At 41.8% G+C, this 14,730-nt stretch overlaps 1 protein-coding gene and 1 pseudogene across 1 annotated transcript; both read right to left on the bottom strand.

Moving 5' to 3' along the window:
* Nucleotides 1-2,323: 2,323 nt before the first annotated feature.
* On the bottom strand, nucleotides 2,324-4,134 carry LOC127772533 (exocyst complex component EXO70B2-like; annotated as a pseudogene).
* A 1,672-nt stretch (nucleotides 4,135-5,806) lies between these two features.
* On the bottom strand, nucleotides 5,807-8,330 carry LOC127774440 (subtilisin-like protease). Its single transcript, XM_052300693.1, has one exon. It carries the CDS (start codon nucleotides 8,297-8,299, stop codon nucleotides 5,945-5,947), a length of 2,355 nt encoding a protein of 784 aa, XP_052156653.1. The 5' UTR covers nucleotides 8,300-8,330; the 3' UTR covers nucleotides 5,807-5,944.
* Between the last annotated feature and the right edge of the window lie 6,400 nt (nucleotides 8,331-14,730).

Below are 14,730 nucleotides of genomic sequence, written 5' to 3'. Positions count from 1 at the left end.
GGGGCGAATCCTGATTGCTACCTGATCACCAGGGCGATCGATCGCCCATTAGAAGTTTCGGCCTCTATGCCCTGTTTTATGGTTGAGGGATATGATTCAACCGAGGACAATAATTCAGGGATTACAAATAGACTTATTCCTAGCTCTTCCTTCTCAAGAGTGGGCTGGGCCTATGGTCATCTAGGCCTCAACACAGCCCACTAGCTATTCTCTCCTCTATTTCCTTCTCTTTTTCAACAATTTTTTAGGGTATCACACGGTGCTAAAGGGAACTAGCCGTGAAAGAGTCCATTTGTAAAGGGAAGGATCTATCTATATAAAACTCGATAGATTTTTGTTATAAAATCACACAGATTTTTCTGACCACCAAACGACCAACTTGCTAGCCAAATTAAAAAACAACGCGTACAGTCTAGATTAAGGCGTGTTAATCGAAGCCACAAAACTAACTACTTGTCAGCACATATACTAATTAAAGGCTTTTTTTAAAAAAAATTACACCCTAGTTACACCTATACTTACATTTGTAACTATAGTGTAATTATAGTGTAACTACACTAAAAGCTTTTTTAAAAAAATTACACCCTAGTTACACTTACATTTGTAGCTATAATATAATTATAGTGTAACTACACCAAAATCTTTCTTTTAAAAAAATTACACCCTAATTACACTGTACTATAGTATAACTAATATGTAAGTACAATATAACTAATATATATAATTATAGTGTAACTAATAATATAATTAATATGTACATACCGTGTAATTAATAAGTAAGTATTGTTTTGGTGAAACAATTAGTTGCTCCTTCTTGCTCAGCTAGCAAAATATTTCACATTCTAAGCATCAGATCATGATTCATGGGATCGATTCCCACGGAGGTTTATAGTAGTCATTTTTTTGGTTGTAACGGACAGCTAGCACAAATCATAATGCAACTAATGCAACTAGCGTGGTGACCTGCGCAACATTATTATATTTTCTCTCATATATAATAGCATATATGTTTTCTCAATTTATTATTCAAATATATTAAAATGACAACATAATTTTAAATTTTGTACTAACTTTACGAAACTACTAATATGTAACATTCATATTGTATTTTATATACGTGTTAGTTATTAATTATTCTTAATATTTTTTAATTCTAAATTTTCGTTATCTGTAAATTGTATTTCTACGTAGACTCTATGCTCTTTTTCCAATATTTTTTATTTTTAATTCTGAATTTTTTTTATTTTTAATTGCATATCTATGTGGACTCTAAACTCATCTTTCAATATTCTTTAATTTTTAATTTCGAATTTCAGTTACTTCTAAATTATATTCCTATATTGACTTTAGAATCTTCTTCTCATGTTTTTTAAAATTTTGAATTTAGTTATTTGTAACTTGTATTTTTATACGGACTCTAAACTCTACTTTTAATTTTATTATGTTTATTCCGAATTTTAATTAGTTTTAAATTCCTATATCGACTCTATACTCTACTTCTAATATTTCTTATTTTTAATTCCGAATTTCTATTATTTTCTAATTGTATTTCTGTATGGACTCTACACTCTACTTCTAATATTCCTTATTTTTAATTCCGAATTTCTATTATTTTCTAATTGTACTTCTATAGAACTCTATACTCTACTTCTAATATTCCTTATTTTTTAATTTCGAATTTTAGTTATTTATAAATTGTATTTCTATATGGACTCTAGTCTCCTCTTCTAATATTCCTTATTTTTAAATTCCGAATTTTAACTATTTCTAAATTGTATTTCTATATGGACTCTGTTTCTTTTTCTCCGATTAATATGAGAATTTCTAGGCCGTGAGAGCGAACGTGGAGGCTCCTTTTTCTATTCCTTTAATAAGTTAATATATTTGGACGGTAGAAAAATCTGGGAGATTTCTAACAAAAAAATTTGTCGACAAATTTTTAGCAAAACCGAAAAGGGAATACTATATTTACGAAGCCACTTTTTTTTACTAAAAAATAGTCAAATCATTTTTACAGTGTAAAGTACCTACACTAATATTATAAAGCCACTGTAAATTTTAAAGAGCTGAGGAGATAATAATACAGGAAGAAGCTTGTATTAAACTGTCGATACATTTTATTCTTTTTTTTTATATTGATACATTTTATTCCTAGTAAGGTAGAATGAGGATTTCCTAGAAAAAAGTAGAATGAGGATAGAACATCAAAATACAATTAAAAAGGCATCAAGTGTGAACTTGTTTGTCTCTTCTCGTCGTAGCTGATTTAAAGTTTACACTCCATACACATGGCCATGTCAGTCTAAAACTGGAACAACCTTATTCATCCTTCAAATAGCTCGTTGACCATGTCTTCCATGTCCTGTAGATCACTGCTGCATTTCTCCAGCTCCGGATGGTCCTCCAGGTACCTTTTGTATCCACAGTAATGACCTTATTAATGATGGCTTCTCGCAGTTTCTGACTGAGCCTTGGGTTGGGGACCTTCCATAGCTTCTGATGTCTACATGTTTTCTGAAATTCTGACTTGACAGCTGTGAGGAGTGTTTAGAAAACCACAGCGGCATCTTATCCTGTACTCCCCCGTCCAAAAAAAAGACAAACCCTAATTTCCGTGTCCAACGTTTGACCGTCCGTCTTATTTAAAAACATTATGAAAAAAATTAAAAAGATAAATCATGCATAAAGTATTAATCATGTTTTATCATCTAACAACAATGAAAATACTAATTATAAAAAAATTTCATATAAGACGGACAGTCAAACGTTGGCACGAAAAACTAGGGTTTATCTTTTTTTTTTGGGACGGAGGGAGTAGGCAATACAGTTTATCTTTTTTTTGGGACGGAGGGAGTAGGCAATACAGAACGGGTTCCCAGGAGGCAAGCATGTACTTCTCTTGGTACTGCATAAATTTGAGCGTTGTGCCTGACGGAAGGATGTACACGTAATTTTTGGGCTCAAGAAACTCTTCTCTTACGAAGTAGGAATTGTTAAGCAGGAACAGGTACCTCAGGCTAGGGTCAGAGAATGACTCTGAGTTCTTCTCCAGCTGATCTTCTAAGTTGATGAGCATTTGCTGAATCATGGTGATCGGAAGTTGAGAGCATCGGTCGTCCGAGTGAGGATCCCATTTGGAAAGCAGGATGTGACGCAACAAGCCCTCGTATCCCCAAAACAATCTTGCATAGTCTACAATTAGCCGAGTAGCTTTGTGGATTTCTCCGCTATGCTGAAAATTTTCCAAGGAATCCCTATTCAAGACTCTAGTGATGGCTTCAGCGTCCTTGGCCATCCTGTATATGGCTTCATCCGACTTTTACTCGCTGTATTTGAGAAAGCACCATTCATTTTGCTGAATATGCAATCAAATTCAAATACTAATATTTCTGACAAGATTCGTATGCCGCACTCGTTGATCGAGGTGCACAGGCACATGAGCCGCGAGAGCGTGTCAATTGGCCGCCAAGTGTTATCAGCGGCGAGGGCATCAGCAAAGGCAAGCATCTTGGATACGGTCGCCTCCACGAACCGAGTGACTTGGAGAGGTCGGAGGTCGTCTTCTAGCTCCATATTGGTATGATCCTGAGATTTCATATTTTGCTGCGTAGCTACGAGTGCTTCGACCATCACGGCATATCCTCGCGTCCACCGCTGCACAAGATCATCCAAGCAGCCGAGCTCGGCGGCTAGCTCCTTCTCCGCCGCCGACCGGAGTACCCAACCGACGTCGAGCTCGGAGAACCACCTCTCGAGCGCATGGTCGGGCTCCCGGTCGAAGTCTCCGATCAAGTTCACCATGAACCCATCTTGCACCATCTGCCTCGCAATGTCTCGAGGACCGTGGACGTCGAGTCTTACCATCATCGGCGACGAAGAGTAAGGGACGTACCGTTGATTCTGAGAGCCAGTACCGGACACGCTGCTTGACATGCTGCTGCTGTAGTAGCTGGATCTCGCCGTCGACGACGACGACGACCATGGCAACCACCGCCGGCCGGCCTCGGCCGAGACGACGGACAAGTTACGGATCCTCTCCAGGTAGCTGTACCTCCGTGACGGCGGCGACGATTCGGCCGGCTCGGTGGCGCTATCCCACTCCATCCATATCACGGTCGGCAGCTGTGGCTCCATGCTCTCGAAGTCTCGATCGCTTGCGAGATGCTCCTATCTGCGTTAGGTGCTAGCTCTTCTTCGCAGATGGAGTATTTTTTTACGCAGTGCTGCTCCTCCTCTTCTCGGATTTGGTGTGTGCCATGCTGATTAGTCCAACAAATTGACCGCCATGGCCAGCTAGCAGCATGCGCGCACATTCCTCCTGCCAACGCCCGCAGCGCCGCCTCCCTTCAACCATCTAGGAGCACGAAAAGTCGAACCAGTCTGTGTCATGCATGGACCCCTCATTTACCGCCAACAGGCAACAGAGTAGTTAACATGTAGAGCAAGTTCAACTACTAGCTCCAATTTATCTATAGTTAATCTAATAGCTCATTCATACAATAATTACATACTACACTATTAATACTTGATCTCACCTCCCATATACACACTGTGTCTTAAAGTCCGTGCTACAGCTCGCTACAAATCTGTAGCCTGCTTCTCTTCTCTCTCCTCATTTATCTCCTTAAAATATGTTTATAGCTGGCTTATAGCCTGCTATTGTACCTGCTTGTAGTAGTACAATAAACAGCCTCTAACATCAGCTAATGTAAATACTAATATTTTATTCCCCATTCATCTGGTTCTCTCTCTTCCTTTCTCTCCTGATTTGTCTGTGAGCCCGTGATGACCATCTTCCCTTCCAATAGCTCATGTCCTGTATAGCAAAAATCAATAAAGTTCTTTCGTTGTGTTTCATCTGCCCATGGTCCTCGAGGTGTTGGGTGAGCGGCGAAGGTGGCGGCATGCACGGGCGCCGGTGGCTGTGGATGGCCGGCAAGGCTGGGAGACTCGGCCGGCATCCGGCACGGCGGAGGAGTTGCGGCCAGCAGCATCGAGGCCGCAGCGGGAGGTGATGTAAGTGGAGTTGGAGCCCGGTGAGGTGGCAACACGTGACGATGGGCCGGCGGGGGGGGGGGGGGGGGGGTGCCAGTGCAACATTGGTGGCGGAGGATTAGATGGAGATGGAGCATTGGTGCATTTGTAGTAGATTGGCAGGTGGTGGATGGCGGGTAAAAACCCAACCCAACCTTGGTCGGACCGACAACAATGGCGCTCGAGTGTCATTCCCCCCTCCTGAGGGCGTTGTGCCGTCTCACCCCCTCAAGGGTGGTTGCCGGGAGAAAACCCAGTCTCGGCTCTATTGAGACCTTGACGGATAGCGGCGACGGTTTTCCGTCGCTTCTCTCTTTGGAGAGGTCGTCCAGGCATCCCCTTGCCGAAACCACCCAAGCAATTGGTGCAAGCACACTCTAGATTTTCATCCTCCTGTGGCAGCGTCCTAGTTTCTACAAGTTAACCACGTCGGAGGGCCTAGGGGGTCGAGGTGTTCTAACTTCTCTCTCACCTTCTCTCCATAAATCCTGAATACATGGATAGAGTTGGGCTTTGTGTTGGATTTAAGGGTCGAGTTTTGGACGATCTCGACTGTGTTCTGTTGTTGGCCTAGCGGTGGTCGGTCACACTCAGCAGCGGCTGGTCCGGTGCTAGCCTTTTCCTGGCCTTGTGTGTTAGCGCTATCGGTGTGTGGGAGGTGGTATAATTTTTTCGTTTTTTCTGGTTACGATCTTCAAGGATTTTCATGATCTATCAATAGAACTTCGAACCGTACTGTGAAAAAAAAAATTCAAGGCACCATATCACTGTAAACGAACTACCGTCGACCGTAAACTTCGAGACAATTTGCTGTAAACTTTACCTCTTGAAATGTATAAATATCGATGACATGGGTTAATTGACGATAGTATATAAATGTAGTGTTGATCAAACCGAAGGCGGCAACTAATTAAGCATCTTGTGCCGACCTGCGGCTGGGGCCGCCGACGCTACTGTCCGCCACGATCGGGCTCCGCACCACGTGACGTCGCGACACCCACCGGAGGCTCCCCTCCGCCACCACATGCCCGCCGCCGCCCGCGCCGCCGCCGCCGCTCGCCGTGACCGTCACCGCGAACGTCTTCCTCTCCATCGCCTCCTCGAACACCAGCTCCGCCGGCTCCACCTTCACCGTCGTCGTCGTCGTCGTCCCCGACCCCGGCGCGTCCACGTGCGCCGCGTACCTCGCCCTCGCCGGCCCGACGTTCGTCACCGTCCGGTTCACCGTCACCTCCACCCCCGGGCCGCGCAGCGGCACCAGTATCGCCGGGTAGTTCAGCTGCGCCTCCGCGACGGAGCCCACCGCCGCGCACGTCGCGGCGGCGTCCCCGGTGATGGCCCGCAGCGACGCCTCGCCGAGGAGCGCGCAGATGTAGGCGGCGTAGTCGCCGGCGGCGAGGTCGTAGACCAGGCCCGGGTCGATGGCCTTCGCCGGGTCGACGTGGCCGGCGCCGACGGAGTAGAGCCTCGCCTTCCGGTGCTCCTCGTCCATGATGGCGTGGCCGTCGTTGTCCACGGCGCTGGACGTCGTCATGATCGCCGACTTGATCATCGCCGGCGACCAGTCCGGGTGGAGCTTCTTGATGAGCGCCACGACGCCGGTGACGTGCGGCGTCGCCATGGACGTGCCGGAGACGACGTTGAAGTCGTAGGACTCGCCGCCGCCCTCGCCGACGGGCACCTGCGACGGCCACGCGGAGAGGATGTTCAGCCCCGGCGCCATGATGTCCGGCTTCGGCACGCCGGGGCTCGCCGCACTCGGCCCGCGCGACGAGAAGGCGGCGACCACCGGAGCCGGCTTGACGCCGACCACCGTGCTGTTGAACACGATTGTCGCGTTGTGGGACGCGGCCGGCGACCCCACCGCGGCGTATCCCATGATCTTGGCGCCGTCGCCGGCGGTCACCTGCGACATGGGGAGGCCGTAGTACTTCTCGACGACGATGGTGTACCCGAAGTCCGCCTCGTTGATGAACACCACGCCGGCGCCGCCGGCCTCCTTGACCGCGTTGATTGAGCTCGTCGGAGGCAGCGGCGTCTCGGTGTCGCACACGACCACCGCGCCGGTGACGTTGACGTCGAAGAAGTCGCAGTAGTTGGTGCCCTGGGAGTAGTACAGTGGGTACTCCTTGGAGCTGAAGCGCTTGTCCTGGCTGAGCGACTCGCCGTCGAACGCCTCGCCGTCGCCGAGCCGCACGGTGGCGCGGAAGCTCCGGTCCACCGACCCGGCCGCCACGGTGAGCATCCACGGCGCCTCGTTGGACAGCGTGAAGTGCGTCGGCCCGCTGTTGCCGCCGGCGCACACGACGGCGATGCCCTTGGACATCGCCCCGAACGCGCTGATGGCGATCGGGTCCTTGTCGAACGGCAAGGACGGGCCACCGAGGGAGATGGACAGCACGTCGACGCCGTCCTTCACCGCCGCGTCCATCCCGGCGAGCACGTCGGACTCGAAGCACCCCTGGCCGTTGCAGACCTTGTACATGGCGAGGTGCGCGCCGGGGGCCATCCCGGAGGCGTTGCCCGCGGCGAGGCCGAACGCCGAGACGCCGTCGACGAAGCGCCCGGCCGCCGTGGCCGCCGTGTGCGTCCCGTGCCCCACCTCGTCGCCGGTCTCGTTGCCGTAGACGAACGACGCCGCGCCGACGAGCTTGTTGTTGCACCGCGCGGGAGGCGTGCACGCGCCCTTCCACCTGGCCGGCGGCGGCGGCATGCCCTCGCCGCGGAACGACGGGTGCGCCGCGTCGATGCCGGTGTCGAGCAGGCCGACGACCACGCCCTCGCCGTACCCGGCCGCCTTCCACACGCCCCGCTCCGGCGTCAGCCCGAGGAACCCCGGCGAGCGCGTCGTCAGGAGCGGCAACCTCCGCTCCGGGAACGCGCGCACGAACCCGCGCCTCCTCGACACGGCGGCGAGCTCGCCGCGCGTCAGCGTCGCGGCGAAGCCAGACACCACCCCCGTGTACGAGTGGCGGATGCGCGTCGGCGACGCCCGCTCCTCGCCGCCACCGCCACCGCCACCGCCAGGCAAGAATGACTCGTGCCACCGGCGGTGCGCGGCCTCGTCGTCATCGCCGTCGGCATCCGGTGGCTCGACGAGCACGATGTAAGTCCGAGCTTCGCCATGGCGCCGGCTCGTGCTCGCGCCTCGCCGCCGCGTCGCGCCGTCAGTGACGTAGCAGAGCGTCGGCGTCACTGCGAGGAGGACAAAGGCAAGAGCAAGGACAACGCAGGCAGTGGGTGATGACGTCATCATGTGAGCCATGGCAGTAGCAATGCAATCGTGTACGTGCACAGCACAAAAATTAATTTAGCGTGAGTGATCCCATGTTTATATATGCTCTCGAAATTAAACCTGTAATTTGGTTGGATTATTTTGTTTTTTGCTACAGGAATATACATGGCCCTGCAAAGTATGCGTGATCCCAGGATACATGGGAGATGCATCCTTGAAATCGTGAACTTGCAGAAGGTGTGGATGGATCATATCAGTAACTGCATCTGTTAGGTTTGGTATGTGTGTGCCATATGCTTGTGTACCCTCCTTCAAAGAAAACTATCTACGGCCACAGGTTTTTGTAAAAATACGTCAAATATAATTATATTATAAATCAAGTGTAATTAATTACATATATGTAATTTAGAGAGTTACATACGTAATTTTGGAACTTACACATATAATTTAGGAACTTATATTCTAGATACACTATAATTAGTAATTACATATATAATTTAGGGACTTAGTACAATATAAATACATACTGACTACTCCCTCCATCCCAAAATGATAATCATACTCCCTCCGTCCCTAAATATTTAACACCGTTGACTTTTTAAACATGTTTGACCGTTCGTTTTATTAAAAAAAAGTTAAGTAATTATTAATTCTTTTTCTATCATTGTATTCATTGTTAAATATATTTTTATGTATACATATAGTTTTACATATTTCACAAAAGTTTTTGAATAAGATAAATAATCAAACATGTTTAAAAAAGTCAACGGCGTCAAATATTTAGGGACGGAGGGAATATATGTTTATGCATCAAGACTAAGGATAATTTAAATCACATCAATCAAGACACCATGCACACATTCTCCTGCAATACATGCATCAATTAAAACATCATGTCAATTACACCCTAGCATGCACATATTCTCTTATGTGGCATTAATTGTATTTCAATGAAATCCATGTTCATGTGGTTATATGATGATCAATTTGAGAAATTTTGGATTCCATTATATGATGATCAATTTGGAAAGGAGTGAGTATTTTTTTTCATGAAAAATATGGCAACACATTTATATCAAATCCGAAGAAAAAACCAGCTTCTGAGAATGAATCCGGTAAGCACTTGTTTAGATTTATTCTTTCCTTTGATGCGCCAAATCGCTACTCAATGTTTCAGTTCACCTCCCACTCTCAACAGATAATGGCAGCATTATCTGTAGGCATTCTTGAAATGAGAAGCTGCTGTTGGTCTCTGACTCCCCTCAAGGCCTGAAAAAAGAGTATAAAGAATCAGACTGACTTAGTTATGGATGATCCTATGAGCAATCAGCAACAAGTTCCAACCTTTTTCATTTTCATTGTTCGTTTATTTTGGTAATTAAATAGGACCTAGTTGTACAACTCATATACAACGAAACATGTAACCATAGATTAATGAAAGAATAGCATATCCATATACACCGTAGTCATTTACAACTGTTGATCAAATTTAGTCATATATATAAGTCGAACAGTTAGGTCGTATATGTATAGCAATTTTCGTTTGGAGGTCTGGATTTCTTATCCTACTGCTGGTCTTATTGTCGAACGGATTAGTGAACTACTTCCTCCGTTTTACAATGTAAGTCATTCTAGCATTTCCCACATTCATATCGATGTTAATGAACCTAGACATATATCTCTATCTAGATTTATTAACATCAATATGAATGTGAAAAAAGTTAGAATGACTTACATTGTGAAACGGGGAAAGTATATAAGCAAAAAAAAAAAAGAATATTCGGGTAAGCTTCTGGAACTATCACTATATCAAAGCTGGTTACAACAATATTAATTAATCAATGTCTTATGGGTAATCGAATGAAATGCTGTTCTGTTTTAGGAAACTCCATGAGAAGTACGTAAATACTAGGCTCTGATGAGTTCTTTTTGTTTTTTAAGACAATGATTTGTGATAATTATTTGAGAGTAAAAAAGGAATAAATTATTACAAAGTTCAAAGGTTATTTCAAAAGGTATTTAAAAAATTAATATGTTAGTTTTTTATATAAAATCAAAAATCTACCAGCTTAGAAAGAGTGCGCATTCACCAAAGGAGAAGCCTGTACATTTCATGGGCTTCCCAAAGCAAACAAGTCCGTGGGCTGGAAACGCTCCACACTGCAGCCCTATATATCATCATCTCCTATCTTGGACGGAGCATTAACTAATTATCACTTTTTAGATTTGATGTTTAATAATTTATCTTTCATATGGCATTGGTTCTTATGTACTTGTATATGACATGTAAGTTCAGTCGTAAATTGTTAAACATCACGTGTAAAAGTGATAAATAGTTAAATATTTTGGTGTACAGTTGGATATTCCGGTTCCCGTGATGACAGACAAAACGGCATGACGCGGAAGACAGATAATGAAACACCGAGGAAATTCACTACAGCTAACACAATCTTAATGGAAACTCTGGAATATAAAACAATCCCAGGAAACATAACCAACATTCTTAGTCTTCTTTTATTTTTTTTTTTGTTGGCATTGTCTGACTGTTTGGTCTCGTAGGAATGAACACAAGAAAAGCTATAAAATTTTCCTTTCCCTGTGATTCCGGAGGAAAAATAAAGGAAATGTTAAACCTGAGTCCAGATTCCCTAGAGTTGGATATAACTCTACAGGGTGGAGTTGGTTAAACATTTGCCATTCGGTATACTTCAAGGGTTGAGATTAAGCCACATTAATTTGTACTTAAAAACCAGTAACTGACCATGCAACAAATAAACTTGCATCAACAACTTGTCATGAGATCATTTTTACTGTATAATTAGCACAAAAATTTAATGCTTCATCTATCTATTATATACTAAAAGTCCATTAAACTTCCTATAAACACTCTCAAGCCACCACGTGGCACTTCTATAAACGCTCATAGACCGCCATGTGGCAATGCCTAATCTCACCGTCGATTTTCACTTAAGGTGGACCGGATAATTTAGACTATTAAATTAGATTAGATGTATTTTATTTAAAAGGAAACTATTCACCGGAAAAAGAAAACAAAAATGCACAAGTACTCCATAGGTACGTACGTACGTGAGACTTAAAAAACAATGAATCTTATTGCCGTTTATCTTACTGTTCACCAGAAAAAGAAAACAAAAACACAAGTACTCCATAGGTACGTTCATATACGTAAGACTAAAAAGCAATAAATCTTACCTACTGTTTATCGAAAGAAAAAGAGACTACCCACAGACTTATTATAAAAAAAATAAAGCGAACATAACATACGTAGGACCATTAAAAAATCGATTATCTTTAAAATCAAACTTTCTACTATTTAAATTTAAGCAAATATCACTGTCAATTTTCATTTAAATTGGTGAACCTAATATTATAGACCATTAGATTAGATGTATTTTATTTTAAAAACTAATACCTTGTTACTCTGTGTATGTATACGGGAAAGCTATATAACTGTTAGGGTAAAAACATAAGTAGTTCGTACGTACATACGACTTGGAAAAAGAAATGAAGTTTACCTACTATCATCAGAACAAAGAAAAATCTACACATGGTAGTCTTTTGAAATAGTATTTTCAAAACCCCTTACTATAAAAACAATAAAACAAAAAAAATGTGTATCATTAGGAAAAGATCGATGGTCATATGAAATAGTATTATATACTATTTAAAGATAAATATATTACTCTACAAATTTACATAAATATACATAGTTAAACTAAATTTATATTATAAATATGAAATATCCCATCAATGATCTTTATTCGTTCTATCTTAACATACGAGGTTGATATATATAATATTTAATGCTATGATAATTTTTTATTTCACATCATATTTTAGGGTGTCTTGACAAATACACAACGCTAATTTAAATCTACATTTGTAAAAATAAAAACAATACAATTTAGTTGCTTAATTTTACACCATTAGATTAAATTTATTATTTAAAAATAATACATTTCTCCTATATACGGATACATGAGAAATATGTAACAGTTGACCGGAAAAAGTACTCCGTATGTACATATGATTGAAAAAAATAATATTGCTTACATATTGTTTGCTGGAAGAACAGAAAACGTACTTATGATAAAGCCAAAAAAATCGGCAGTCCTTAAAAATAATTTTCTACAATTTAAGGATAAAATATAATAATCTTCAAATTTACGAAATGTAAATATAAAATACTCAATCAATGCTTTTAAGCGTTTTATCTTTTAAATTATTTTAAAATTATATATCCAATTTGTAATCCGGTTGTATTCCTTTAAATAAATAAACTACTAAATATCAATAGCCCTAAATACATTATAAATATGGAGCCGCCATGTAATAATTAATGTTATGATAATAATTTCACATCATATTTTAGGTGTAAAAAGCACTTAACGAATACACAAGGCTGATTTAAATGTACATGTGTATTCTCCAAATTATCAGTGGCGTCTCATATGATTAGAAACAATAGGTGTTGAAAACAAACTGAACACTGAACTAACATGCACTACACTATAGATATTTGTCAAAATATGATACGGTACTTTGGAGATTAACGTGGTAGAATTTGTCAAAATATGATATGGTTATGTATAAATTCTTTTATTGTTTTGGGATAAAATTTAACTCCTTCAATTTATGTGAAAGAGGGAATACAAGTAATATAAGTCTATCTTCGATTAGATGAAGTAGTATCATTAGCTATATTTTTAATAGAAAATATGTTTCATTAATATATAATAAAATTAAAATGTTAATTAAAGTCGTCTATGGCATATAAAATAAAAAAATGTTATATAAAGTTTGGAAACTCCAAAAATTTTTAAAAAGAATCACACGTAATACAAGTAGCTTCATTATTGTGACACATTTTTTTTCTAATAAATTTGAAGATATACAATTTCAACTAATACGCCCAAACCAGTTATTAACGAACATACGTTTAAAATAGAGTAAAAAAATATTTAAAAATATCATCCACACATAAACATTTGTAATAAAATTTCAAATAAGATTAAACAACATACCCGCGCGTATGCGTGGGCTTCCTTCCTAGTTATATAAAAAATCACACACATTAATATTGATATGGTTCATTGTATGTGAAAGCACTATACATGTTGGTATAGACTGCTTGAAGCTTTAGAGTTGATCGATTATATCTATTGTTTGGGCAATAACAAAACACTGGTCTATTATTTTTTTTGGTGAGAATTTAATCAAATCGCTATTATAGAGAAAATGCATGAAAAAAAGTTTCCTCGAAAGTCATAACCATTAATTTAAGGAGTTAATTTATTAGGTGAAATTGATGAGGAATGATCTAAGCTGTAGGAAACAATGGATGTCACAGATTTGGCCAACTCCACCTGGTAGAGTTATACTCAACTCCAGGGGATCCAGACCCGTTAAACCCACTCCACGCTCATGTTTTTCCCAGCTCGTGTTGGGTGGAGGCAAATATTATTATTATGAGAAATATGGAGGATTTATTTTCCTATGAGGGTTGTTTGGAATACTAAGGTTGGAAATTGCCAAATTCTTTAGGGTTCTTTTAGAACACATGATTTAAAAACACGTGGAAACTAAAAAAAATATAGGAATAGGTTGTCATGACATAAATATAGGAGGAGACTACGGATCGGTCGCCCGATCCGGATTGGCAAAAATCGGACGCTAACATCAGCATGACGTCAGCGCCACGCATGCATACAAAACCGCTTTAAATTAATTTTTCTCTTAAATTATTTATCTAAATTATGATCCGATTGTACCATTAAATTCGTTACAATTAAATCTTCAAGACAAGACCACACAAGGATATATTCCGATGATTTTTTTAGCTTATTATTGAATTATTTTAAAATATTGCACGATGTTCCACCAAGTATATCGGAATTGTTTCACTAAGTAGATCGAAAATGTTTCAATCGTTTAAATCAGACGTTGTTTCACCTTATATAAAAACAATGTTTCAGCAAATAGCGAAAAAATATTTCAGTTCACTGCAACATTAATCTATACATAGTGAAACATTGTGAGTACATTAGGTGAAACATTTTTTGTGGAAAAAAAATAAAACGAATTCCCTTAATAGAGGGTTTCCAAAATATGTGAGTGATTTGTTGAAAAAAAATATTTCAGTTCATTGCAACATTAGATCTATACATAGTGAAACATTGTGAGTATATTAGGCGAAACAAAAAATTAAACGAAATCTCCTAATAGAGGTTTTTCTAAAATATGTGGGTGATTTGTTACAATAGAGTATGTGGTGGGGACACGTGGCAGTGTGGGTGGTGGGGCCCTAGGGGCGTCCACGCGCGTCGGGTGGGGGGGGGGGGACGATTTTTGCTGCGCTCCCCCGAGCGCCCGATCAACAGCATTCTCGAAAAGTATATTTGGCCTCAAGTTGTATGGATTAAGGCAATGAGATCTACTAT

This window comes from Oryza glaberrima, chromosome 5 (genome assembly GCF_000147395.1).
Source record: "Oryza glaberrima chromosome 5, OglaRS2, whole genome shotgun sequence".
Classification (NCBI taxonomy): Eukaryota; Viridiplantae; Streptophyta; class Magnoliopsida; order Poales; family Poaceae; genus Oryza; species Oryza glaberrima.
Note: the sequence above shows the minus strand (reverse complement) of the source record. Positions and strands in the feature narration are given on the sequence as shown.